The sequence below is a fragment of the Amblyraja radiata genome, chromosome 2 (genome assembly GCF_010909765.2).
Source record: "Amblyraja radiata isolate CabotCenter1 chromosome 2, sAmbRad1.1.pri, whole genome shotgun sequence".
Lineage (NCBI taxonomy): Eukaryota > Metazoa > Chordata > Chondrichthyes > Rajiformes > Rajidae > Amblyraja > Amblyraja radiata.
Window position 1 is genome coordinate 26151332 of NC_045957.1, and position 25372 is coordinate 26176703.

The 25372-nt window shown below is 46.5% G+C and overlaps 1 protein-coding gene across 1 annotated transcript; it reads right to left on the reverse strand.

Annotated features, from left to right (window-relative positions):
• Positions 1–784: 784 nt before the first annotated feature.
• Positions 785–20128, reverse strand: exog (exo/endonuclease G). Its single transcript, XM_033039304.1, is given in 8 exon segments — positions 785–934; positions 936–1042; positions 1045–1097; positions 1099–1226; positions 6222–6236; positions 13969–14053; positions 18642–18718; positions 19988–20128. Coding segments are annotated over 8 exon segments (756 nt in total).
• Positions 20129–25372: the final 5244 nt, after the last annotated feature.

Consider the following 25372-nt stretch of genomic DNA (forward strand, 5'->3'; position numbering starts at 1 on the left):
GTTGCCTGGGTTTCAGCACCTAAGTTACAGAGAAAGGTTGAACAAGATAGGTCTTTATTCTTTGGAGCGCAGAAGGTTAAGGGGGGACTTGATAGAGGTCTTTTAAATTATGAGAGGGATAGACAGAGTTGACGTGGATAAGCTTTTTCCATTGAGAGTAGGGAAGATTCAAACAAGAGGACATTCAAACAAAGTGGAGATTGTGAGTCATGGAGTCATACAGCGTGGAATCAAGCCCTTTGGCCCAACTTCTCCACACTGACGAATGTGTCCCATCTATACTGGTCCCACCTACTTGCATTTACCCCATATCCCTCTAACACTATCCTGTCCATGTGCCAGTCTAACTTTCTTAAACGTTGTGATAGTACCTGATGACAGGCTCTTAATTAGCAAGGGTATCAAAGGTATGGGGAGAAGGCAGGAGAATGGGGTTGAGAAAGATAGATTAGCCATGATTCAATGGTAGAGTAGACTTGATGGGCTCATTGGTCTACTTCTGCTCCTATGACTTATGAACAGAGCAGATTTGAAGGGAATGAATTTTCTTAAGAGAGTGATTGATATCTGGAACTCACTGCCAGAGGTGTCAGTGGAGTCAGATACAATTACTACTTTTAAGAGACATTTAGGCAGACTCTTACCTAGGTGCGGCACAGAGGCACAGACAGAATGAGGGCAAGTAAGATTAATGTTTGGGCAAAATGATGGGCACGGATGAGAGGGGCCGAAGGGTCCTCACTGTTCTGACTGACGGACAAGATCCTGAGGATTCAGATGTGGGTTATCCACCCTTGGCTGCTTGGCTTTCTCTGGCTTCCTTCAATTCCACCTCCTGTCTCTTCTGCCAGTACAGATCCCACAGGTACTGGTCTGGCTCAATCCCACGTTCCCAGAGATCGCCCATGGCTTTCTCCAAGCCCTGCAAAGTTTTGGGCATTCCTCGCTTTCCGCCCGGCGACGGACAGGGCAAACTCCGTGGTGTCAAACAGCCGGCAGCTGAGCGCCTCACAGAGGTCATTGCACTGCCCGGCCTTGTCAGGGCCGGGAAGAAAGTGAGGCCAGACATCTTCTCCAGAGTCTGCAGGCTCACCTGGCAAACCGATCGGTTTGTTGGGAACGACAAAGGCTGCCAGAGGCAATAACCCAGAGGACGTGTTGTTCTTGTGTGCGAGGATGACTTTGTACAGGTGTGTGGGCACAGCAACATCATTTGTCCCCATTACCTAAACCTAAATGGAGAGAGAGGTACGATGATAATGATTCAGAATAAAATGACTTGCCTTTATAAAGGAGATGAGGAGGAGGGTGGTGAATCTGTGGAATTCATTGCCACAAATGGCTGTGGAGGCTAAGTCATTTAGTATTTTTAAGGCAATGATTCTTGATTAGTGGGGGTGTCAAGGGTTATAGGGAGAAGGCAGGAGGATGGGGTTGAGAACGAAAGATAGATCAAGCATGAATGGCATGAGTAGACTCAGTGGGCCATATGGCCTAATTCTGCTCCCATAACTTACAAACAAGACCATGCAAGCAACCAAAGCCCAGACACTGCAGATATTCAGGTGCGGACCAACAGATTTCTGGACTTTAACCAGAGCTTGACCCTACTGAAGGCTGAACAGCTAAATTCTCCTGCATTTTGTCCTGTCCTGTCCTGTCCCCCTCCATATGGTTTTACATTTCACTCTTCTCTCCTTATCTGACATTGTTTTGACTCCTTTACATCTCAAGACTTTGTCAACCCATCTGCCAATCAAACCCACCTTCACCTGTCTCCACCTATCACTAGCCAGGCTTTGTCCCACCCCTACCTCGCTCTTCCAGCTTTCTCCCCCCGACTACAATCAGTCTGAAGAAGGGTCCAGACCCCAAACATCACCTATCCATGTCGCTAGAGATGCTGCCTGACCCACTGAGTTACTCCAGCAATGTGTGCCTTTTTGCTCAACATGCCACCATTGGTACCATTATGTACACCAGCACCTTATGTTTTGCAGAAGTCTCGCGCCAGTCACTCCCTCTTCTCCCCTCTTCCATTTGGCAAGAGGTACAGAAGTGTGAAAACGCACGCCTCCTGATTCAGGGACAGTTTTTTCCCACCTGTTATAAGGCAACTGAACCAACCTTTCAACAACTAGAGTGCGGTCCTGAGCTACCTCATTGGGGACGCACGTACTATCTTTAATCGGCCTTTACTGTACTTTATCTTGCACTAAACATTATTCCCTTTATCATGTATCTGTACACTGTGGATGGTTCGATTGTAATCATGTATAGTCTTTCCGCTGACTGGTTAGCACGCAACAAAAACTTTTCACTGTACCTCGGTACACGTGACAATAAATTAAACTAAACTATCCATGTCCTCCTGAGATGCTGCCTGACCCGCTGAGTTACTCCAGCACTGTGCTTTTTGCTCCAGCATCTGCAGTTCCTTGTATCTACTCAAGCACTTTGTGTTTTGCTCAGGGTTCAGTAACTGCAATTCCTTGTTTCTCTTCCTTCCTCAGCAAGACTGTTAATTTCAGAACTTCATCTGAAAAAGGAAATCAGGGCAGGTGGTTGGACAGCTGAAGGGGGCAGTTCAGGCAGGGATTGAATCATTTCCTTCCTTGTCATCGGCTGAGGTGCATTTCATTACTTTTCACCGAGGGTTCTTTATTTTATTTTACACCATTATTCCTCCTCTATTGCAAGAGCTTATACACTACCTGGAATGTAAAGGCCAGCTGGGGAAACACAAGCTTGACATGAAGCCGTGTCCTTGAAGTTTTGCTTTGTGTTTGAGCTTTTACATTTATTTGATTGACCGTGGTTCTGATTAGGTTTTAGTGATGGACAAAGGTGGATATTTTCAATCATTTTAAAGCAAAGCACCCCTCTTTTGATTTCTATAAAGTGTGACTAAATCAAAATTTGCAATAATTATTTTACTTGAATTCAATGATATTTTTATTGTCACATGTACCTAGGTACAGTAAAATGTTTAGCTTTGCAAAGAACCGGTAAAATTACACAGCAGACCTCACCTACGTAGTACACCAGTGTCGCCATATTTCTGGAGCTGACAACATTACATTGAACTTCTTCAACAAAATACATTTGTTTTAAAGTTTAGTTTAGAGATACAGACACTAACACTATCCTACATGCACTGGGGACAATTTACAATTTTACCAAGCCAATTAACCTACAAACCTGTATGTCTGCGGAGTGTGGGAGGAAACCGGGGCATCCGGAAAAACCCCACGCGGTCACAGGGAGAACGTACAAACTCCGTACAAACAGCACCCATTGTCAGCATTGAACCCGGGTCTCTGGCACTGTAAGAGAGCAACTCCACCGTTGCGCCACAGTGCAGCCCTGTTGGAGTCCTAAACCAAGTGTTAAAATTTACCAAGCGCTATATTATAATCTGTCCTTCAATCACTCTGGTTATTCTGAGGGAAGTTTCTATTTACATATCAAGTGGAAATGGTAGCCAGTTACAAGGACAGCTACAAGATACTCTGCTTTCTGATGCTCCTGCGCTTGAAATCTGAGTGGATTTGAACGACAGCTAAACGGGCTGGATAATTAGATCACTTGCACTGCATTGAGGGGCGGCCATGGCTGGTAATATCATCTTTACATCGGTCTAAAAGGCATTTCAATTTACATCAGCCTTTTCTATGTCACAGGAGATGGCAACAGGTGGTGTCCAGATGAGTTGTCTTCTGCCGGTACCAAAACCAACTGCAACATTAATTATTGTCAAGCTGTCAGAGTCGACACAGTCTCCCTTCAACACTGTGGACAGAGTACATGGCTCATCTCAAAACACAGACAGCACAGCACGTGAAGGGGAAAGGATACAGTTACAGTGTCGGAATCGCAAATGTAAAACTCTGATGCAACTCATTTGTGTGGATGGGACAAAGGGATTCACATGATACAGCATCGGTGCAGGTTCATACAGCAGGCTGCAAGATATATACCAGACCACAGTGGCGCAGTTGGTAGAGCCGCTGCCTCACAACGCCAGGGAACCCGGATTCGATCCTGACACTGTCTGTGTGGAGCTTGCACTTTTTTTTTACTGTGTGAGTTTCCTCCGGGTGTTCACAAGTTATAGGAGTAGAATTAGGCCATTCGGCACATCGAGTCTACTCCGCCATTCAATCATGGCTGAACTCTGCCTCCTAATCCCATTTTCCTGCTTTCTCCCCAAAACCCTTGACACCCGTTCTAATCAAGAACATGACTATCTCTGCCTTAAAAATATCCACTGATGGCCCCCACAGCCCTCTGTGGCAATGAGTTCCACAGATTAACTACCCTCTGACTAAAGAAGTTCCTCCTCACCTCCTTTCTAAAAGAGCGCCCTTTAATTCCGAGGCTATGACCTCTGCTCCTAGACTCTCCCACCAGTGGAAACATCATTTCCACATCCTTTCATTATTCTGCAAGTTTCAATTAGGTAGTTTCAAACGGTGCTCTTGTTTCCTACCATGTCTCAAATACGTGTGGGTTTGTAGGTTAATTGGCCTCTGCAAATTGCACCTATTGTATGGGGAGTCAATGAGAAAGTGACTACGGGTGCTGTCTGTACGGAGTTTGTATGTTCTCCCTGTACGGAGTTTGTATGTTCTCCCTGTGTTTTCTCCGGGATCTCTGGTTTCCTCCCACACGCCAAAGACATACAGGTTTGTTGGCAAATTGTCCCTAGTGTGTCAGATAGTGTTCGTGTGCAGGAATCGCTGGTCAGGATTGAGCTGGGTATCTGGCGCTGTAAGGCAGCAATTCTACCACTGTGCCACCGTGCCGTCCTTATATCACCTAGCTCTGTTAGTTTAGGGTAACCAAATGCTACACTCTGGCCAGTTTTATTTTGAGAAACAAACAATCTCCAGATTCCAGCATTTGCAGTCTCTTGTGTCTCTTTATTTTGAGAAGCAAGGCGTATACAATCACACATTCTGCCTGCATCTATTGCTGTGCTGTTGTAAATGGGGAAATATTTGGAGTTCCCCGCGAGGGATTAAAGACAGTCACTCGATACGACGGGTAGAGGAGGATAGGATATGAAAAATCAGAAGCTCTATGAAACTTGGCTGACGACAAAATCATAAACGTGCCAAAGATGATTACTGTCTAGTGGGAACCCAGAATCCAGAAGGGCTGTGTGCATTCACCCAATGTATGCCCCTCATGATTTTATACACCTCTGTAATGTCACCCCCTCAGTCTCCTACATTCCAAGGAAGAAAATCCCAGCCTGCCCAACCTCTCCCTTTAACTCTGTTTCTCGAGTCCTGGCAACATCCTTATATTTTCCGTACTCTTTCAAGCTTAATGGCATCTTTTTTTATAGCAGGGCGGCCAAAACTGAACACAATAGAGATGACCGAGTGATCTGTCGGAGATGTCCAAGTAAGCTTACAACCCAATCGTAAACATTGAATTCTCTAATTTCATGTAACTTCTACTTACACTACTCCCATTCCTCTTGCCCCCTTCTCCATCCTAGTAGTTTTACCAGTTCCATAGTTTTCCACCTTATTTCTCTTAAGATCACATCTTCCCAAGCAAACAATGAGCCTACCAATAGGAGTAGTTGCGAATACAGTGAAATATTTTTCTATAAAGAATATAATCTGAAGCATACATGTATGGCATGCTTGCCTTCTTTGGATAGGACCTTGAGTATAAGAGTAAAGGGCCTGTCCCACTGTACGAGGTAATTCAAGAGCTCTCTCGAGTTAAAAAAAAAAATCAAACTCGTGGTAAGCACGTAGAATGTACGTAGTGGGTACATCGGAGCTTGGGACGTCTCTTAGCGGTTCGTAACGCTAACGGCAGGTACTCGGGAAACGCGGTAAGCTCGTGAAGATTTGTCAACACGTTGAAAATGTCCACGAGAGCCCCGAGTACCTACGAGCGGCTATTACCGTATTTCTCCAAGTTCGAATCGGGAAACTCGGGAGAACTCTTGAATTAGCTTGTACAGTGGGACAGCCCCTTTAGCAAGCCATGATGCAGCTTTAGATATCTTTGGTTCGGCTGCATTTGGATTATTGCGTGCAGTTCTGATTGTCCAATTACAGGAAGGTTGTGGAAGCTTTGGAGAGGGCACGGAAGAGGTTTACCAGGATGTTGCCTGGATTAGAGGGTATCAGCTGTAAGGAGATGTTGAACAAAGTTTATTTTCTCTGGAGTGTCAGAGGCTGAGGGGAGACCTGATAGGAGTATATATAAGTTTTGGGGAAAAAGGGTAGAGAGTCAGAACCTTTTTACCAGGGTGGAAAAGTCAAAGTCTGGAGGGCGATGCTTTAATGGCTATGTGCAAGGTAAATCAACTTACACAGAGAGTAGTGGGTGTGTGGAACACTGTGCGGGTGTGGTGATGGAGGCAGATGTGATAATTACATTTAAGCAGCGTTTAGATAGGCACAAGGATATGCAGGAAATGGAGGGATATGGATCACGTGCCGGCAGTGGTGATTAGTTTAACCTGACCATGTTCAGCACAGACAATGTGGGCCAAATGGCCTGTTCCTGTGCTGTTCTAAATCAGCTCCTAGCAGGGACCCATCAGTCCAATTCCCTTTTGCCTTTCCGTCTTGCACACCTACAACTTATTCCCTCTCACATGCACATCCCTTTCTTATTCTCACTTACACTAAGGGACAAATTACAGTCGCAATTAGCCAACCACCTTGCTTTATGGATGTGGCAAGAAACTAGAACATCCAGATCAAGGGAAGTACATGCAATTCCTCACAGACAGCTCCCAAGGTCAGAGTCCAAGGCTCCTGGAGTGGCGAGAGAGTAGCACGAACAGTCACTATATATTATGTAGGAAGGGATTGCAGATGCTGCTTTACGCTGAAGATAGACACAAAATGCCGGAGTAACTCAGCGTCTCTGGGGAGATACTTTTTCTTCAGAGATGCTGCCTGACCCGCTGAGTAGCAATATATCGTTTGTTGTAAACTGCGTTGGGGAATCCTGAGATTCTGAATAACACCAAAGATGAGAGGGCATAGCTTCAAGGTGAGAGGGGTAAGGGGGATGTGAGGAGCAAGCTCTTTTTAATGTAAAGAGAGTGGTGGGATGCCTTGAATATGCTGCCATTGCTGGTGGTGGAGGCAGATAGTGGCATTTAAGACCGAGAGAGGATTAGGTGCCATGAACGTGCTGCAGGGGGTGGTGGCTGAGGCAGATACAATAGTGGCATTTAAGGGGCTTTTAGATAGGTACCTGGATCTGGAGGGAATGGAGGGATATGGATCACATGCAGGCAGAGGACATGTTTAACCTGGCATCATGTTCGGCATGGGCCTAGTGGGCCAAAGGGCCTGTTCCTGCGCTGTACTCTTCCTGTTCTCTGTTCTATCTCAACAACCGTGTGTTAAAGTTGGTAAATGGTCCACTCAGCCGTGAATTATTTCCGTTCCGCACATTTATATTTTTAAACAGTGAAAATAAGCCTTTCCTCCTTTCCAAAGTTAGACTGGCGGGGAGGGGGGTCCACCAGGAATGTGCTGATATTCTGCTGGGGATTCCCCCCATATGGAAACCTTTGGAAGTTATTAAAAAAAAACAGTTGAAACTGGCAATCACTCAGCCAGACATGCAAATGCCACTTGCCTTCACCAGTATAGCAACAGAGCAAGTGTGCTCCAGCAGTGATTTGTGTGCAATACATTTAAGTGCTATTTTAGATCTTGCAAGCTATTTTGAAGTGAACATTTGTTGCTGAAAAAAAATTCAAACCACGCCGAACAAAAAAAAATGCTGCAAACAAATCCAGTATGTGATGAGATGTTCAGCTAAATCCACAGAAGTTAGGGCAGGACAACAGACCACAAACCTCTCACGCCATTTCACTACAGAATTTGACTTTGACCCAGCGAAGGAGATGAAAGGCCTCCCTTGCTCAGTCCCCAAGATGGTCCCATTGGCCGAATTAACCCTTTGCCTCCAAACTGCCTCCAGGCTTCAGTTACACTGCCACCCAGTGGGCTGAGTGGACCACCAATGGCAAACATGGCTTCTGGATGACCAAAGAAATTTTTTTTTAAAACTGCTGATGATGAAAATCTGAAATAAAAACTGGAAGATGCAGGAGAGAAGCAACAGGTGAGTGGAACTAAAACAGGAAGTGCTACAAACACTCAGCAGATTGAGCGGCATCTATGGGGACTGAAAGAGAGTTAAGAGCTAAGAGCAGCACAGTGGCGCAATGGGTGGCACAGTGACGCAACGGTAGAGCTGCTGCCTTACAGACAGAGACCTGGGTACGATCCTGACTACGGCTGCTGTCTCTACGGAGTTTCTACGTTCTCTCTGTGACCGCGTGGATTTTCTCCGGGTGCTCTAGTTTCCTATACACCATAAGACCCTAAGGCATAGGACCAGAATTAGGCAATTCAGCCTATTGACTCTGCTCTGCCATTCGATCCTGGCTGATCTATTTTCCCTTTCAACCCCATTCCCCTGCCTTCATCCCATAACCTTTGATGCCCTTAAGAATCACCTTACTTACTTGCCTTTACTTCCTACATCACTCCAAAGATGTACAGGTTTGTAGTTTATTGGCTTCTGGTGTAAATTGGGTGTAGGATAGTGCTAGCTTACGGGTTGGTACGGACTTGGTAGGCCGAAAGGCCTGTTTCCTCGCTGTATCTCTAAACTAAACTAAACTATGTTGAGTGGTGGGCAGGTTTGAGGCGTGGAGTTGCCTCCAACCCACCCTATATAAATATTCAATTTTATAAATGTTCTCTCCCTGTTTGGTCTTGATCCAGGTAAACTTTGCTGGATGCCTGGCTGGAGAACACAGCTGGCACTGGTATTCAGGAGGTTTGCTGTGGATTACGGTCCACTTCATCTAGAAGAGTGCCGAGTTGATTTACAGCACCCAGCTTGCAATGTTTAAATAGCCTTTTGATACTAGCAGTGGGAGAGTGAAAAGGGGAGGGAGCGCTTTTTATTTTGGTAAATGGTCCCCTTGGGCCTTGCTGCACATCTGCCTGACAGTGACTGCAAGAGCAGAAAACATTATATTCCCACGACAAAGATGTTTGGCCTTAGTTTTGGATGGTTGCTCCAATTATCCTCAAAAATGGTCTCAATACAAGCTATTGCTTCAAGTACAAGATTAATGGTGGGGATAAAATAGAGAAAGGAGTGCATGCTAGTAGCCTGCTGGAGAATAAAAGCCAAACAGTGAGATAAAAGGGGAATGGGTAAAAGGTCAAGTCTGCTGTAAGTAGAGTCAAGTTTTTTTAGTATGGTTACTGGCCACGAAACGTGAATAAAACCAATCGGTAACACAATTTTATTCATTATGAAGGCTGACGATAAATGCTGGCCTGGCCAGAGATATTCAGGTGCTGCAAATAGTCATAGAGTGTGGAAACAAACACTTCAGTCCAACTTGCCCATGCCGCCCAACATGTCCCATCCACACTGGTCCCACCTGCCTGCGTTTGACCCATTTCCCTCTAAACCTGTCCTATCTCTGGAACTCCCTGCCACAGAGGGTAGTCGAGGCCAGTTCATTGGCTATATTTAAGAGAGAGTTAGATGTGGCCCTTGTGGCTAAGGGGATCAGAGGGTATGGAGAGAAGGCAGGTACGGGATACTGAGTTGGATGATCAGCCATGATCATATTGAATGGCGGTGCAGGCTCGAAGGGCCGAATGGCCTACTCCTGCACCTAATTTCTATGTTTCTATGTTTCTATGTTTCTATCCATCTACCTGTCTAATCGTTCTTTAAATGTTGCCTCATAGATATGAAGGCAATGGAGGGATGTGGATCACATGCAGGTAGAGGAGTTTAACTTGACATCATGTTTGACATGGACATTATGGGCCAAAGGGCCTGTTCCTGAGCTGTACTGTTCTGTGTTCTAAGGTGTGCGGTGAACATTGACCGCAATATACCAGTGCAAAACTTGCAGGTTGCTACTCTGCCACTTGGTAAAACCTGCCAGTGTTCACCCAGTTAGGCAATTCAGCTCGGGCAAATTTTGAGCAAATTTGAGCTCAACGGTGTACAAGAGTCAGTGTAAGTGACAAACAGGATACATTGGAGCCAGGTGGTAGTGGTGGCGGTGAGGAGACAAATACACAAACCTGCTACATCTAATAATGGAGGACTGGCAAAGGAATACAATCTACTCGTTACTTCAGGATTTCAGCCTCTGCAGGATTCTGCATTCAATAACGGAGTGAGTGTATAGAAGCAAGGATACTGCAGATGCTGGAATCTGGCACAAAACACAAAGTGCTGGATTAACTCAGCGGGTCAGGCAGCATCTGTGGAGGATGTGGATAGGTAACGTTTCCAGTCGGGGCGCCTCTTCAGTCCTGACCTGAAACGTGAGTTGCAGGGAGACCTGACAGAAGTATATAAAAATTATGCGAGGCATAGATAGGGTAGACAGTCAGAACCTTTACCCTTGGATGGAGATATCAAATACTGGAGGCCATAGCTGAAAGGTGAGAGGGATAAAGTTTAAAGGAGATGTTTGGGGCTATTTGTTTTTAAACGCAGATGGTGATGAGCGCCAGGAATGCTCTGCCGGTGGTGGTGGTTGAAGCAGATGCGTTAGTGACATTTAAAAGACATATGGATATGCCGGGAATGGAGGGAAATGGGTTACGTGCAGGTAGATGTGATGATCTTGGCATCATGCTCGGCACAGACATTGTGGGCTGATGGGTCTCATCACATGCTTTGGACTTCAATAATACAGCATGGAAACAGGCCCCTCGGTGTCCGCGCTGACCAGCGACCCTCTTACGATAGCACTATCCTACACACTAGGGACAATTTACTGAAGCCAATTAACCTACAAACCTGCACGTCATTGGGGTGTGGGAGGTAAGTGGAGCGCCTGGAGAAAACCCATGTGGTCACAGGGAAAACGTACAAACTCCGTACAGCCATCACCTGTAGTCAGAATATTAACCCGAGTCTCTGGTGCTGTAAAGCAGCAACTTTACAGCTACGCCACTGTGCCACCCGTGTTTGTACATGCAGTACATGCTGCAATGTCCTACGTTCAATGTTGCCTGTCCATGCTCTCCAGAAATGCTGGCTGAGCCACTGAGTTACTCCAGCACTACACTAAGTGGATCTGGCCTGCTAATTTTTCCTGCTGACCTCAGCAGCTAGTGTCACTGATGTAGTAAATAGAACTTTTTGATCAAACAATCAGAAACACACACTCACACACACACACACATAAATGGATAGAAAAGCAAAATACCGTGGATGCTGGGTACCTGAAATAAAAACTCTGGCGGTCAGGATGCATCTAAGGGAAAGAAACAGAACTAATGGTTCAGGCTAACAAACTTTCATCAGAACTGGGGGGGAAAAAACTGACCTCACAGCGATACAGCGGAAAAGAAAAGGGGGGCATAGTGGCACAGAGTGACACAGTACACTGCCTTATAGTGCCAGAGACCCAGATTTAATCCTGACTACGGGTATTGTCTGAACGGAGTTTGTACATTCTCCCTGTGACTGCGTGGGTTTCCTTCGGGTCCTCCGGCTTCCTTCCACACTCCAAAGACGAGGTTGATTGGCTTGTGTAGAATTGTCCCCAGTGTGTAGGATAGTGCTAGTGTAGTGTGGGCAGAGGGCCAGTTTCCGCACTGTATCTATAAAGTCTATAGTAAATAGAGGGAAGGCAAAAGCAGAAGAGGATAATAATGAGGATTTAATAAAAGGAAAAAAAAATAACAAAAGACAGGTCCAGAGGAAATAAAACAACAAAATACTGGAAATATTCAGCAGGTCAAGGCAGTAGGAGTGAGGAGTAAAACAAGGTTAATGTTTCAGGTTGGTTAGTCTTCACTGAACTAAAACAATCCATCTCCTGCTTTCTTGCCACAGATGTGGCCTGGTCTGTTGAGTATTTCCAGATTTTATCTTTCATTCAGCTTTTGGTTTTAACCTATTAGAATTTACTAGAACAAAAAAAAGAAAAGACCATGAGACATAGGAGTGGGATTAAGCCAATCGCTCCATCCAGTCTACTCCGCCATTCAATCTTGGCCGATCTATCTTTCCCTGTCAACCACATACTCCTGCCTTCTCCCCGTAATCTTGGACGACCCTTACTGAGGAAGAAACTATCAATCTCCGCTTTAAAAATATCCAATAACTTGGCCTCCACCCCCATCCGTGGCAATGGATTTCCCAGATTCACCACCCTCTGGCTAAATAAATTCCGCCTCACTGCATAGGAATAGGCCCTTCGACCCACAATGTTTGTGTTGAACATGAATATCAATGCCAAATACGGAGAAATCTTATTATTGATTATTGTGTCAAGTGTATTGGAGACACTTTATTGTGTTAAAGGTGGATTATTAATACAAGCTATTATTACTGTTACCAAATGGCTTCCAAGTAATAACTGGATAGCTTAGACTTTTGCACTTAATGATATTCAGATGCACAATATTAAACCAGATCTCTATGTGACAATTATCGGACATCCCTTGAAGCATCATGCAACCAGTATCAGCTACACCACCTGCGCAATTAATTAAAACATTGTTTACAGTCAGTGTTCAGCGTGTGAAGTCCAGATTCCTTGAGTTATATGCCCAGTTATCACGGTGGGATTTGTTCCCATGACCCATCATCAGTCTAAGCCTCTGGATACAAGTGTAGAAATGTAGACTTTAGAGATACAGTGCCCTTTGCTCCACTGTTGTGCCGACTAGCGATCACCCCGTACACTAGCACTATCCTACACACAAGGAACTATTTTACAATTTACCTAAGCCAGTTAACCTACAAACCAGTACGTCTTACGAGTGTGGGTGGAAACTGGAGTAGTCGGGGGAAACCCACACGGTCACGGGGAGAACGTTCAAACTCCGTACAGGCAACACCCGCAGTCAAGATCGAACCTGGTTCCCAGGCACTCTAAGGCAGTAACTCTATCGCTGCGCCACCGTGCGCCCTTAATTTATCCCGAGCTAAGAATGAGACAAACAAAAATTTAAGATTAAAAAGGGAAATCATAAATAATTAAGTTAAGCTAACAGAATGCAAAATGCTGGGACCAAAATGATGCAGTCACAGATCATATGAACAGAAGTGTCTTGGGTTTTAAAATAATCATTTTAGGCTCTGATGAATGTGCACTTATAGTGGATAATTGGAAAGTGGCCAATGAAGCGGACATTGTGGAAAAAAACCCCACAGCTAATCTGGATAATTCGAGGACAATTAGCCTAACATCTGCAGGAGGGAAAATTATACATCAGTTAATTGAAAATGAAATGACCAAATACCTGATCAAGGAACAGGCAATCAAAGGCAACAAATATATGATTTGTGGAAACAATTTGAAAGTAGTGCAGATATCTGGCAGAGATTTTAATGTATTTTAATCCAATGTCTCTGACAATATCAAGCTGCTTTCATTCTCTTTGTGGTTTCAGTGCAATAGTAGTTCAGTAACACAAGACTCTGTTAGCACAAGGCTCTGTACTTAGAACAGTACAGCACAGGAACGGGCCATTCAACCTACACTGTTTGTGCCGAACATGACGCCAAGTTAAACTGATCTCGTCTATGCCTATCTAAAAGCCTCTTAAAGGGCATTATCATATCTGGCTCTATCACCACCCCTGGCAATGCGTTCCAGGCCCCCACCACTATTGGTGTTAAAATAACTTACCCGGCATGTCTCTATTAAACTTTCCCCCTTCTCACCTTATAGTTATGCCCTCTCGCATTACACACTTTCACGTTGTGAAAAAGGTTCTGATTGTCTACCCTGTCTATGCCATCTATCCCATCTCTCGTGATATACGTTGCATCCTTGCTGCAATTATTCAGCTCACTTATACTTGTTGTTTTGCGATTGGCAGGGAGGGAAATATTCACAAGGCTTTTATACACAAATACCCAGTTTCTTATCTCACCTCGTAGGTAATGTTTTTTTCTTCCACCAGCTCCTAATGTTGGGAGAGTCAAGGGGCTAGAAATGACCCAACCTTTTTCATACTGACAGTACATTTCCAACCTGCCAAAAATAATACAAATGCCTTGTGTGAGTTAACTTCACTTCTCTTCTTCGCTAAGCCATTGTTGGCTATGCCTTTACCTTCAGGACAGCGATACCGCGTTGAAACAGGTCCTTCAGCCCACCAGCAATAACCCCGTACACTAACCTACACACTAGTGACAATTTTAAAACTAACCAAAGTCAAATTAACCTACAAACCTGTACGTCTTTGGAGTGTGGGAGGAAACCGGAGCACCCGGTGAAAACCCACGCAGTCACAGGGGAACGTACAATCTCCATACAGACAGCACCCGTAGTCAGCATCAAACCAGCGTCTTTAGCGCTGTAAGCCAGCAACTTTAGCGCTGTGGCACTGTGTCAATCTATGGAGGGGGAGGACCAGCGACATTATGGTTTTGACCCTTCTTCAGACTGCTTTGTTTACTGTTGCCCACCTGGTGTCAACAGTTTATTGAAACTGCTTCCACTGATGGTCTTTTAATCCAGACAAAATTACGAGAGCACAGTTTAAACCCCCCCCCCCCCCCCTCGGAAGTCCTCCTGAAAATGTGGTGCCTAGGCCGGGCAAAGCGGCGACTTTAACCTCATCGGGACTTCATCAGTGGGTCGAATTTGCCCCCTGCGGCCGGGGCTCTGGAACTCCAGCCTGGCAGGAACTGGCTGATCCGTTCCCATAGCCAACTTCCAAGGCCGACTTTGTGGGCCGGTATCTTGGTCCCCCTCCCCCCCCCCCTGACGACCTAGGCGGACCAATCCGGTACCGTTTGACTCTTCTCAGAAGCCATGATCTCTGGTGGTCTGGCAAAATAAATAATCTAGAAAGGCTCAGAAACCAAGGTTGCTGGAAAATCAGTGGTGGACCTGTAAATGCAAGTTGTTTTACTTTGTGATTATTTTTCCTCCAATTTTTGCATCCGTTCTATTGAGACCATTAGACTTCACTGGAGTAGGTTCACTTGGGCAAGCCGGCTTCCCAACTAAGTGCCTATCACTCATGAGCAAGATCGCATGCCTTGCATTCAATATTCCAGACATGTCTTCCCACACACTGAGTATTATAGCAAGATAAGAGAATGCTGCAGGTTTGTGAAATGCAGGCATTAGTGTAAAGGTCCAGGTCAGGTAGCAACCATGCATCATAGTTGCAGAGTTAACCATCCAGAACTCATGGGGAAACATGGCGGTGTGTCACCTGTTTAAATCTTATAGATCTTATGTTTGGATCTTATAGAAACATCTACAGTTATTAAGGGATTGGACAGGTTAGATGCAGGAGTCCAGAACCAGGGGTCACAGTTTGAGAATAAGAGGTAGGCCATTTAGGACTGTGCAATTATAAAGAAAGCCCATCAACGCCTCTACTTCCTGAGAAGATGGCAGAGATTCGGTGTGTCAGGGGACTCTCTTGACACTTTAGGACTGAGATGAGGAAAAACTTTTTCACCCAGAGAGTTGTGAACCTGTGGAATTCTCTGCCACAGAAGACAGTGGAGGCTAATTCACTGGATGTTTTCAAGAGAGAGTTAGATAGAGCTCTTAGGGCTAAAGGAATCAGGGGAAATGGGGAGAAAGCAGGAACGGGGTAATGATTCTGGATGATCAGCCATGATCAATTTGAATGGCGGTGCTGGCTCGAAGGGCCGAATGGCCTACTCCTGCACCCATTTTCTATGTTTTGATGTTTAAATAGCAGGTCCAGGACTTCTGCACACGTGGTGTCGGACACAGAAGCTATCAGTTCATTCTACTGCCGGATGCCATATAGAGCTCCAAGATTGCTGAGGTTTGATGGGACCATGGGGGAGGGAGTCAAAAGCTTAAGATGCCTGGGCGTAAACATCTCCGATGATCTTTGCTGGACTCAGCACACTGATTCAATTATAAAGAAAGCCCATCAATGCCTCTACTTCCTGAGAAGATTGCGGAGATTTGGAATGTCAGAGAGGATTCTCTTGAACTTCTACAGGTGTACAGTAGAGAGCATGTTGACTAGTTGCATCATGGCCTGATTCAGCAACCTGGACGCTCAGGAGCATAGAAGACTGCAAAAAATGGTGAGCACTGCCCAGTCCATCACGGGTACTGACCTCCCAACCTTCAAAGGGATTTACAGAAGTCGTTGGCTCAAAGAGGCAGCCATCGTCATCAGATACCAACACCACCCTGGCCACATACTCATTTCATTCCTGCCATTGGAAAGTTCAAGTTCACATTTATCGTCACATGCAACAATTGGTACATTGATATTTGAGTTACCATACAGCCATACGAATAAAAAGAACACAATACACAATAGAATTTAACATAAACATCCACCACAGTGGAATCACCATTTCTCACTGTGATGGAAGGGAATAAAGTTCAGTCAATCTTCTTCCATTTGTTCACCCGTGGTCGGGGCCTAGAACCCTCCGCAGTCGCCGCTACGGACGGCCCGATGTACAGGCCCTCTCGCTGGGATGATCGAAACTCTGACGTCGGGACGGATCAGAACACACTCTGAGGCTTGGAGTTCCCGAATCGGCTGCTTCTTACCGGAGACCGCGGCTTCCGATATTAAAGTCCACAGGCCCCGCTGGACGGAGCTCCAACACTGGCGATCCTCAGCAAAAGATCCAAGGCTCCGAGATGTTAAAGTCAACGCCGCGCCCACGGCTAGAAGCTCCGCAGATCACAGCTTCACGATGTTAAAGTCAGCAGGCCCCGCGATCGGAACTCCAACACTGGCGATCCTCGACAAGGATCTCAGGCTCCGCGACGGTAATTCCGCACTGTGTCTGCTGCTGAAGCTCTAGGCCAGTTGGTAGCGGGGTGAATATGCGACACGGAGAAAAGACGCATCTCCGTCCAGGTAAGTGACTGAAAGTGTCCAGGTAAGTTTCCCCCTATTCCCCCCCCACCACCCCCTACATAAGATATACTAAGAAACATTAAAACATACATTTAGACGCACTAAAAATAACAAAAAAAGGCGAAAGGACTGACAAGCTGCTGGCGAGGCAGCCACTGCGGTGGCGCCACCCGATGGAAGAAGATATAGGAGCCTGAAAACTGTAATGTCTAGGTTCCACAACAGCTTGAAGTTCATCCCATTTTCTTCTATTTATAGCCTATCTCTGTCTAAACCTTTCCTATTCATACAACCACTCAAATATATTTTATATATTGTAATTGTACTCACCTCTACCACTTCCTTTAGATTTTATAGATACAGTGCGGAAAGTGGCACCTCGGTCCACTGAGTCCGCACCGACCAGCGATCACCCCGTACACCAGCACTATCCTACACACTAGAGACAATTTACCAAAGCCAATTGACCTACAAATCAGAACGTGGGAGGTAACCGGAGCACCTGGAGAAAACCCACCGGCTCACAGGTAGCAGACAGCACCCGTAGTCGGGATCGAACCTGGTAAGGCGCTGTAAGGCAACATCTCTACCGCTGCGTCACCGTGCCACCCACCAATGTGATTTATGGTTCGATGACATATCTGGCTTAGATATATTTTTTACTGTGCTACTGTTAATAAAGTGATCCCATTCCTTCATTTAGCAGTATGATGCGCTAATTAATAGCCTGCAGGCCTTTAAATAACGATGAATGGTTATATTTGTGTTGACTAACTATAGTATGGGTAAAAGTAGTGGTGACACACCTGACTCAAGGTTGGAGAAGGTTTCATATCTGATTAACTGCTCACTTGGCTCCTGTGAAAGTGTGTTGACCAGGTCAAAGGTCAAATGCTAGGAATGCGAAGGACTCAAGTGTTAAAAGTAGGTTGCAGTTGTTATGAGTTCACGTGTGGGGTAACATGGAGAGGAGGAGGAGGACGCCATGCGGGCTGAGTTTAATAATCTGTCTGAAGAAGGGTTCTCACCCGAAACGTCACCTATTTCTTTTCTGCAGAGATGCTCCCTGACCCGCTGAGTTAATCCAACATTTTGTGTATGTCTTTAATAAAGGTCACCTTGCAATGACATTTGCTGAAGCAGGCAGCAGGGAGACCCGCTCAAAATGGAGAAGTGCATTCAAGATGGCACTGAGAAGGTGGGAGTCCCTTCATTGAGAGCACAAAGCCCAGAATTAACAGCTCCGTTTACATGATCCACATGTATCTTCACCATTAGCATCTGCTGTCTCAGTTGAGACAGAGATCCCACAATGACATCAACAAAGAACTGAAGAGAAAGCAGGTCACCTCCAAAACCAAAGGACTATCTGTTCAGATAGTCCCGCGATTCCTAGACCATCCTGAAGGCGGCACAGTGGTGCAGCGGTAGAGTTGCTGCCTCACAGCGCCAGAGACCCGGGATCAATCCCAACCTCGGGTGATGTTTGTAGGGAGTTTGTACGTTCTCCCTGTGACCGCGTGGGTTTTCTCTGGATGCTCTGGTTTCCTTTCACATTCCAAAGACGTACAGCTTTTTAGATATTTTGGCTGCTGGAAATTGTCCCTAATGTGTCGGATAGAATTAGTGTACGGGTTGTTGGTTGGTGCGGTCTCATGAAGAGTATGTTTCCACGCTGTATCTCTAAACTAAAACAAGGATCCAGGTATAAATTTAGGACATTTTGATCCTCACCTATTCCAGAAGCCAGCATTATTTTAATAATTTTGAGGTACAATGTTGGATAGGTAGAAGGTGTCAGCCATGGCTTTCTGCAAAGAAGAGCAAAAACACAGCACAGGTTCAGCTAATGTAATAAATTGAATCTCTGTTTGAAAAGTATTTGGACGGTACATGAATTGGCGGACTGCCCACCAGGACCCCCCATCGTTCTCGGCAGCCCTCCTCTCCGATGACCTTCCTCGCTCTCCGATCGCCCTCCGCACTCTCGACCTCTACTGCTCTCCTCCTCCCTCTCAATCTTGACGGCTCTCCCCACTCTCGGATGACCTTCCTCGCTCTCCTGACGGCCCTCCACGCTCTTGACCTCTATGGCTCTCCGATGGCCCTCTGGCTCTCCGGCAGCCCTCTTTGCTCTCCAACGGCCCACCTCGCTTTCGGCGGCTGCTCATGGGTCCCTCCTCGCTCTCACGCCGCGGTTCCCATCGACATCCGTGGTGGGCGAGCTGGACTATCAGATGGATCAGCCCCGCTCGCCGGGAACATTGGACAAGGTCAAGTAGGCACCTTGATCAAATACCTTTTACCCTGCTGTATATCTGTATCCAATAAGTGCGTAATGTACAGAGTACACGGCCGAACGGCCCAGGAACTAAGCTAATGTGAGACTATTGATGTATATTCGTTATACGGATATAGATGTATAGTCTGCTTATGCTAACTTTTAACCAGTGTTTGTTAATTAAATATAGTTACATTATAGTGCATTAAGCTCCGATTGTGTGAAAACACAAACATAGAAACATAGAAAATAGGTGCAGGAGTAGGTCATTCGGCCCTTCGAGCCTGCACCGCCATTCAATATGATCATGGCTGATCATCCAACTCAGTATCCTGTACCTGCCTTCTCTCCATACGGCCACAAGGGCCACATCTAACTCCCTCTTAAATATAGCCAATGAACTGGCCTCGACTACCTTCTGTGACAGAGAATTCCAGAGATTCACCACTCTCTGTGTGAAAAATGTTCAGCGCGATGTCAGGACCAGCTCCGCACAACTCCATACGTCTCCGGCGATCGAAGTGGGACCGGCCCCGCGAGGCCGTACGGCTCAAGCGACCACGTTAGGTCGCACTTGCCGCATGCAGGCGCATGCTGGTGGGACCGGCCCTTTAGGTCGCGCTTGCCGCATGGAGTTGCATGCTCGTGGCACAGGCCCTTTAGCTTCATTTCTGGGCACCACCAACTGCCACCGCCAGTTTGTGCCGCAGTACGCGCAGATCGCAGAACCGCTACAGAAGCTGCTACGGAAAGACACACAGTGGGAATGGACAAGTGAGCAGGACATCGCGTTCATCACGTTGAAAGACAAAATAGCATCTCCGCTGTTCTCGTGCACTTCGACCCAAATGCTGAAACGTAGGTCACACTTCCAGTATCGCAATCGGAGCAGTGTTATGGCAGTGCATCGATGGAAGTGAATGACCGATCGCATTCGCATCCCGTCCCTTGACTGCAACCGAATGCAAGTACTCCACTGGGGAACGCGAAGCATTAGCGTGCATCTACGTGTGTGAACACTGGCACGTATACCTATACGGGAGACGATTCACTCTCCGTACGGATCACCAAGCGCTAACTACGTTACTGGACACGTCATGCTCAGGATATCTACCGCTCCGGATCTACAGATGGTCCGATCGCCTTCATCAGCACAACTTCGAAGTTGAATACCTCGCAGGTTCACGCAATCGCATTGCAGATACGCTTAGTCGCGTCCCAACGGTGGCACCCGCACGCACACGGGATGGCGACGCTTCAAGTGAAATTGACGACTACGTTCATGCGATGATTTCGCATGCAATAGCGATTCTAGTAACACGGGAAGAGCTGAAAGCAGAGACGACAGCTGACGGCACACTGCAAACCGTCTGCCAGTATCTCAAGACAGACTGGCCCAAGGATATAGCAGACGACTTGGTTCCATACCACCGGGTACGCCACGAACTGGCAGTGTTTAACGATACATGTGTCATGCGTGGAACTCGAGTGGTTATACCCAAATCACTACAACACCGTGTGTTACAACTGGCACATGAAGGACACCTGGGCATTGTTAAGATGAAACAACGGTGTCGCGAGGCAGTGTGGTGGCCAGCAATAGATCGTCGCGTAGAAGATTTCGTCAAAAATTGTGAAGCATGCACAATTAGCGAGAAGTCAAAACCACGTCCTGCCCCTCATCAGCCAATCCCATGGCCGGACAAACCATGGAAGCACTTGCAACTCGACATCGTCGGAGAGGTGCAAGCTGCGCCAAGAAGCCAGCGGTTTCTACTTGTAGTACATGATCTCCACAGCAAGTGGCCTGAAATGGCAACTACTTCTTCAGTCACGACAAGCTCGATCATCGCGATTCTCGAAAAGCTGTTCACCAAGTGGGGACTGCCGGAGGTCATAATGACAGACAACGGCCCACAGTTCATATCTGAACAATTCTCCACCTTCCTCGCGAGCTATGACATTCAACATCAGTGGACGTTGCGATACAACACCCATTCGAACGGCAGGATTGAACGATTCAATCGCGTGATCACAGAAAGCGTAAAAGCGAGCATGCCGGAGGGGAAAACATTCGAACAGTCAATCCATATCCTCCTCCGATCCTACAGATCCACACCATACATGCTGACTGGGAAAACGCCAGCAGAGGTGATGATAGGGCGAAACCTGCGAACGAAACTGAATGCTCTTCAACCACCATCGCGCCCAAATCCAGACACAAAAGCGAGGGTGGAATCGATAGCACACAGACAAGGGTGAACGTACTGTGGATGCCAAACGCAGAGTACGAGCGCCACGGTTCAAGGTCGGCGACTGCATACAAATCAGCCGCCCAAACAGACAGCATAAGCTCGCAAGCACATTCTCAAAGCCGATACAGATCAAACGGAGACTCGGTAAGAAGTCTCCTCCTCCAGGTACCTCCTCCAAGGTGACACCAGATGGAACGCGAGGCTCCACCTTCTCAGCGACAGAAGAGGAAACCTCAGTATCTACAAGACCTCAGTATCTGCTATAACCGTTATATTCACTGAGCAGTTATTTTTTATACTTCCATTTATTAATACATGAAATTTGAAAGGACATTGGACTGATTTCATTTGGACTAATATTTGATTTGATAACTGGATTTAAATGATCGCCTTCATTTACAAGGAGGGGAAAATATGTTGTATCTTTGTAAGACTGTCCTTACAGTCACCACTAGATGGCACTACCCATACATGTATGCTTCTCTCGGAATCAGTCAGGCAGCCATTTTGGCTTGAAATAAACCTTCTTACTGGCTCGGTACAACATGATCCGATTGTGAGTTAATAGCCGTCAAACACAACAGGGGCCTTTAAGGCCAAGATTAGACTGCACTCTCAAGAACCTTGGAACTTTGTTGGCGCCAGAAACATGGCAAATCTTTGTGTACTGCCTCGCTGAAGTCTACTATCACATTTTACAATCTTTGCACTTTTATACGTATCTATAATTGTATGATTTTACCGTATTGTGTACAAAACAAAAAATTTCACTGTACCTAGGTGCATGTGACAATAACGTATTATTGATATGATCTAACCTTCCAGACCAGCCTACTGCGAGGGATCTTGTCATGTGTCTTGCTAAAGTCCATGTAAACAATGTCTACTACCCTGCTCGGTCACCTCTACACAAAAGAACTTCTCACGCACAAGCCATGCCGACCGTCCCGAATCACTCCTTGCCTTTCCAAATGTATGAGGTTCCTGTCCCGCAGAATCCTTTCCAGTAACTTCACACCATTGATGGTGGGTTCACAGGCGTGTTGTTCCCTGGCTTGACCTTGCATCCCATTCTTAAATAAAGGCACAACCGTCCTCCAGTTTTCCTGTATCACATCTGTGGCCAAGCGAGATATGCAAATCTATGCCAGGGCAAAGTACCTCAATACATTTGACAATCAACTTCACTTGAACCTCACCATTGATTCCTACAATGTCCAAGGATACATTTGGTCAGACCCTAGGGATTTATCCACTTTCATGCGTTTCAGGCCTAACACCACTTCTTTCATCACAGCGGTATATTTCACGATATCACTGTTCACCTTCCTGAACTTACTCATCCTAGGGGAATTTTACCCTTTCTAAATCCCTCATGAATTAGTGCGTCTCAACTATCTCCCCTCAGCCTCCACCAATCTAAAAAAAAACAATGGAAGCTAACTGCACCTGACACACGGAGCAGAACAGGAAAAGCAATAATGAACCCATGTCTACCTCTCAATAGTGCCCTGCTTCAGTGACACGTGCTAGGAGATACACACTTAGGCAGCGTAAATACTGACTGTGACTTGGGATCATAGCATCTACAGTGCTTAACTGTACAACATTGCCATCTTCTGGCCAACAACTGAAGGAACATTTCACAGCACACACTTCATGCAAAATAACCAAGAGTCAAGAGTTTTATTGTCATATATCCAAAAACGAAACAACAAAATTCTTACTTGCAGCAGCAAAACGGATATATAAACATATTACGCTGTAAAACCCATAATAAACAACAAAAATAAGTTCAGTATATTAAAAAAAAAGGGACAAATAAATAGGCAAAAAAACAGACAATCATGCAAAGTCAAAACCAATGTCCCCAAGTCAATATACAGTAGATCGGAGCCTATTTGGAGGTTGTAGTGTTTAATAGACTGATGGTTGTAGGGAAGAAGCTGCTCCTGAACCTGGACGTTACAGTTTTTAGGCTCTTGTGCCCTCTTCCCGATGACAGGAGTGAAATGAGAGTGTGGCCAGGGTGGTGTTGGTCTCTGATGATGAGGGCTGTCTTTTGAGCTAGTGACTCGTGTAGATCCCTTCGATGGTGGGGAGGTCAGTACCCGTGATGGTTGGGTGGTCAGTACCCGTGATGGTGGGGTGGTCAGTACCCGTGATGGTGGGGTGGTCAGTACCCGTGATGGTTGGGTGGTCAGTACCCGTGATGGTTGGGTGGTCAGTACCCGTGATGGTGGGGTGGTCAGTACCCGTGATGGTGGGGTGGTCAGTACCCGTGATGGTGGGGTGGTCAGTACCCGTGATGGTGGGGTGGTCAGTACCCGTGATGGTGGGGAGGTCAGTACCCGTGATGGTGGGGAGGTCAGTACCCGTGATGGACTATCATGATAGACTACTGTGATGGAACCGTAATAGAATCGTTAGCATTTTAAAATGTTGTCACAAACATGATATCCCAAAACACATTACAGCCTATTAAAATTATTTTATTTAAGCATAGTTCCTCATGTAATGCAGCTAATGCGGTAGCAAATTTTATTGCAGTTTCCCACGAGAAGCAATATGGTTTTTTATGTTAACGGAGCAAGTACATGCTGATGGGATTAAGATGCAGAGGCTCCAAGGTGATTGAGTGGGCAAATATATGGCAAATACAGTTATGAATGTAAATAAATGTGACCAGATTCAGCTGCTCAAATGCCCAAGGGTGATGGGGACTATAGAGTGGTCAACGTGTGAATATGCAGGGATTGGGGTGCTTTGGGAAGGTAACTGTGAGACTTGGCTTCACTGGTGGTGATGTTGCAGGGTGGGGACCGAATTCTTGGAAACCATGTGACCCACCTGTCGCCACCAAGTCTGGACCCCTGAAGAAGTTTCTGTTTTGTTTCAATGTACTGACAAGTGTTATGTATCTGTGATTGGGCAGAGGGCTTGCCTCCCACTGTATTTTCCCGCTGCTATCTGTGATTGATCTGAAGGGGTTGCCTCCCTCTGTGCTTTCCTGCCGCTAGTTTCCCGCCACTGTATAGGGGTATAAAGGTGGTCGGTTCATTGGGACGTGTCATCTTCTCTTTCTGTTCTGTTTGTGTGAGGCTGTTGCGGGCTTGAGTTAGTGGAGCAGAAATCGGCTCGGCAGTGGTGAATAAAGGATTTGGACTACAGTGCTCGACTCAGTGTTTTACTGACCCAGACTAGGGGGGAAGAAGAACCGGAATCAATAAACATTACCAGGTCCATGACCCGTGACCCGTACTGTTGCCACGCAATGCCTTCTGGAGTACAAGCGGTGAACGTCAAGCACTTACTATGGCTGCCAGTACAGCGGGCCTGTCTTCTGTCCCAGCGTCCGGTCTCCACGCTGACTGGCTCCACACTTGCGGACCCCGGGCCATCTGTCCGCACGGCCAGGGGGGGGGGGTGGGGTGGTCGGGGGTTGGGGTGGTCGGGGGGTGCCGGTGCAGCGTGGTCAGTGACTCTGAGTGGGCGGAGGGACCAGACCGGCCCCAATTCTGCTGCAGCTGACGGGGACGTTGCCGGGTTTTCGTCCCCGTGTCGGCTGCCCGGTTCCGCGGCCCCACTCCACGCGCTGCCGACCCACAGCCCATGACATTGTGGCCGCACAGGGGAGACGGGGCGGAAGGCGGCCGAGCGATGCGCTCCTTCTGCCGCTTACACCTTGGTGCTCGGGTTCAGAACAAAGATACTAGAGCATTTGGTTCAGAGCTATCATGGGCCGGGACTTGCCCTGAATCCGCCGGCAAGCTGCTCTGTCGCAAGTCAGTGAGCAGCATTGAGTTTAGCGGTTTTCACTCACGGTTACCCCCTATTTCCACAATTTGTTACAGCGCAAAAATTGACCAATTTGGCAGTTGTTAACAGGTAAGAACTATGTGTTGTATGTGTGACTAGTGTATGCAGGA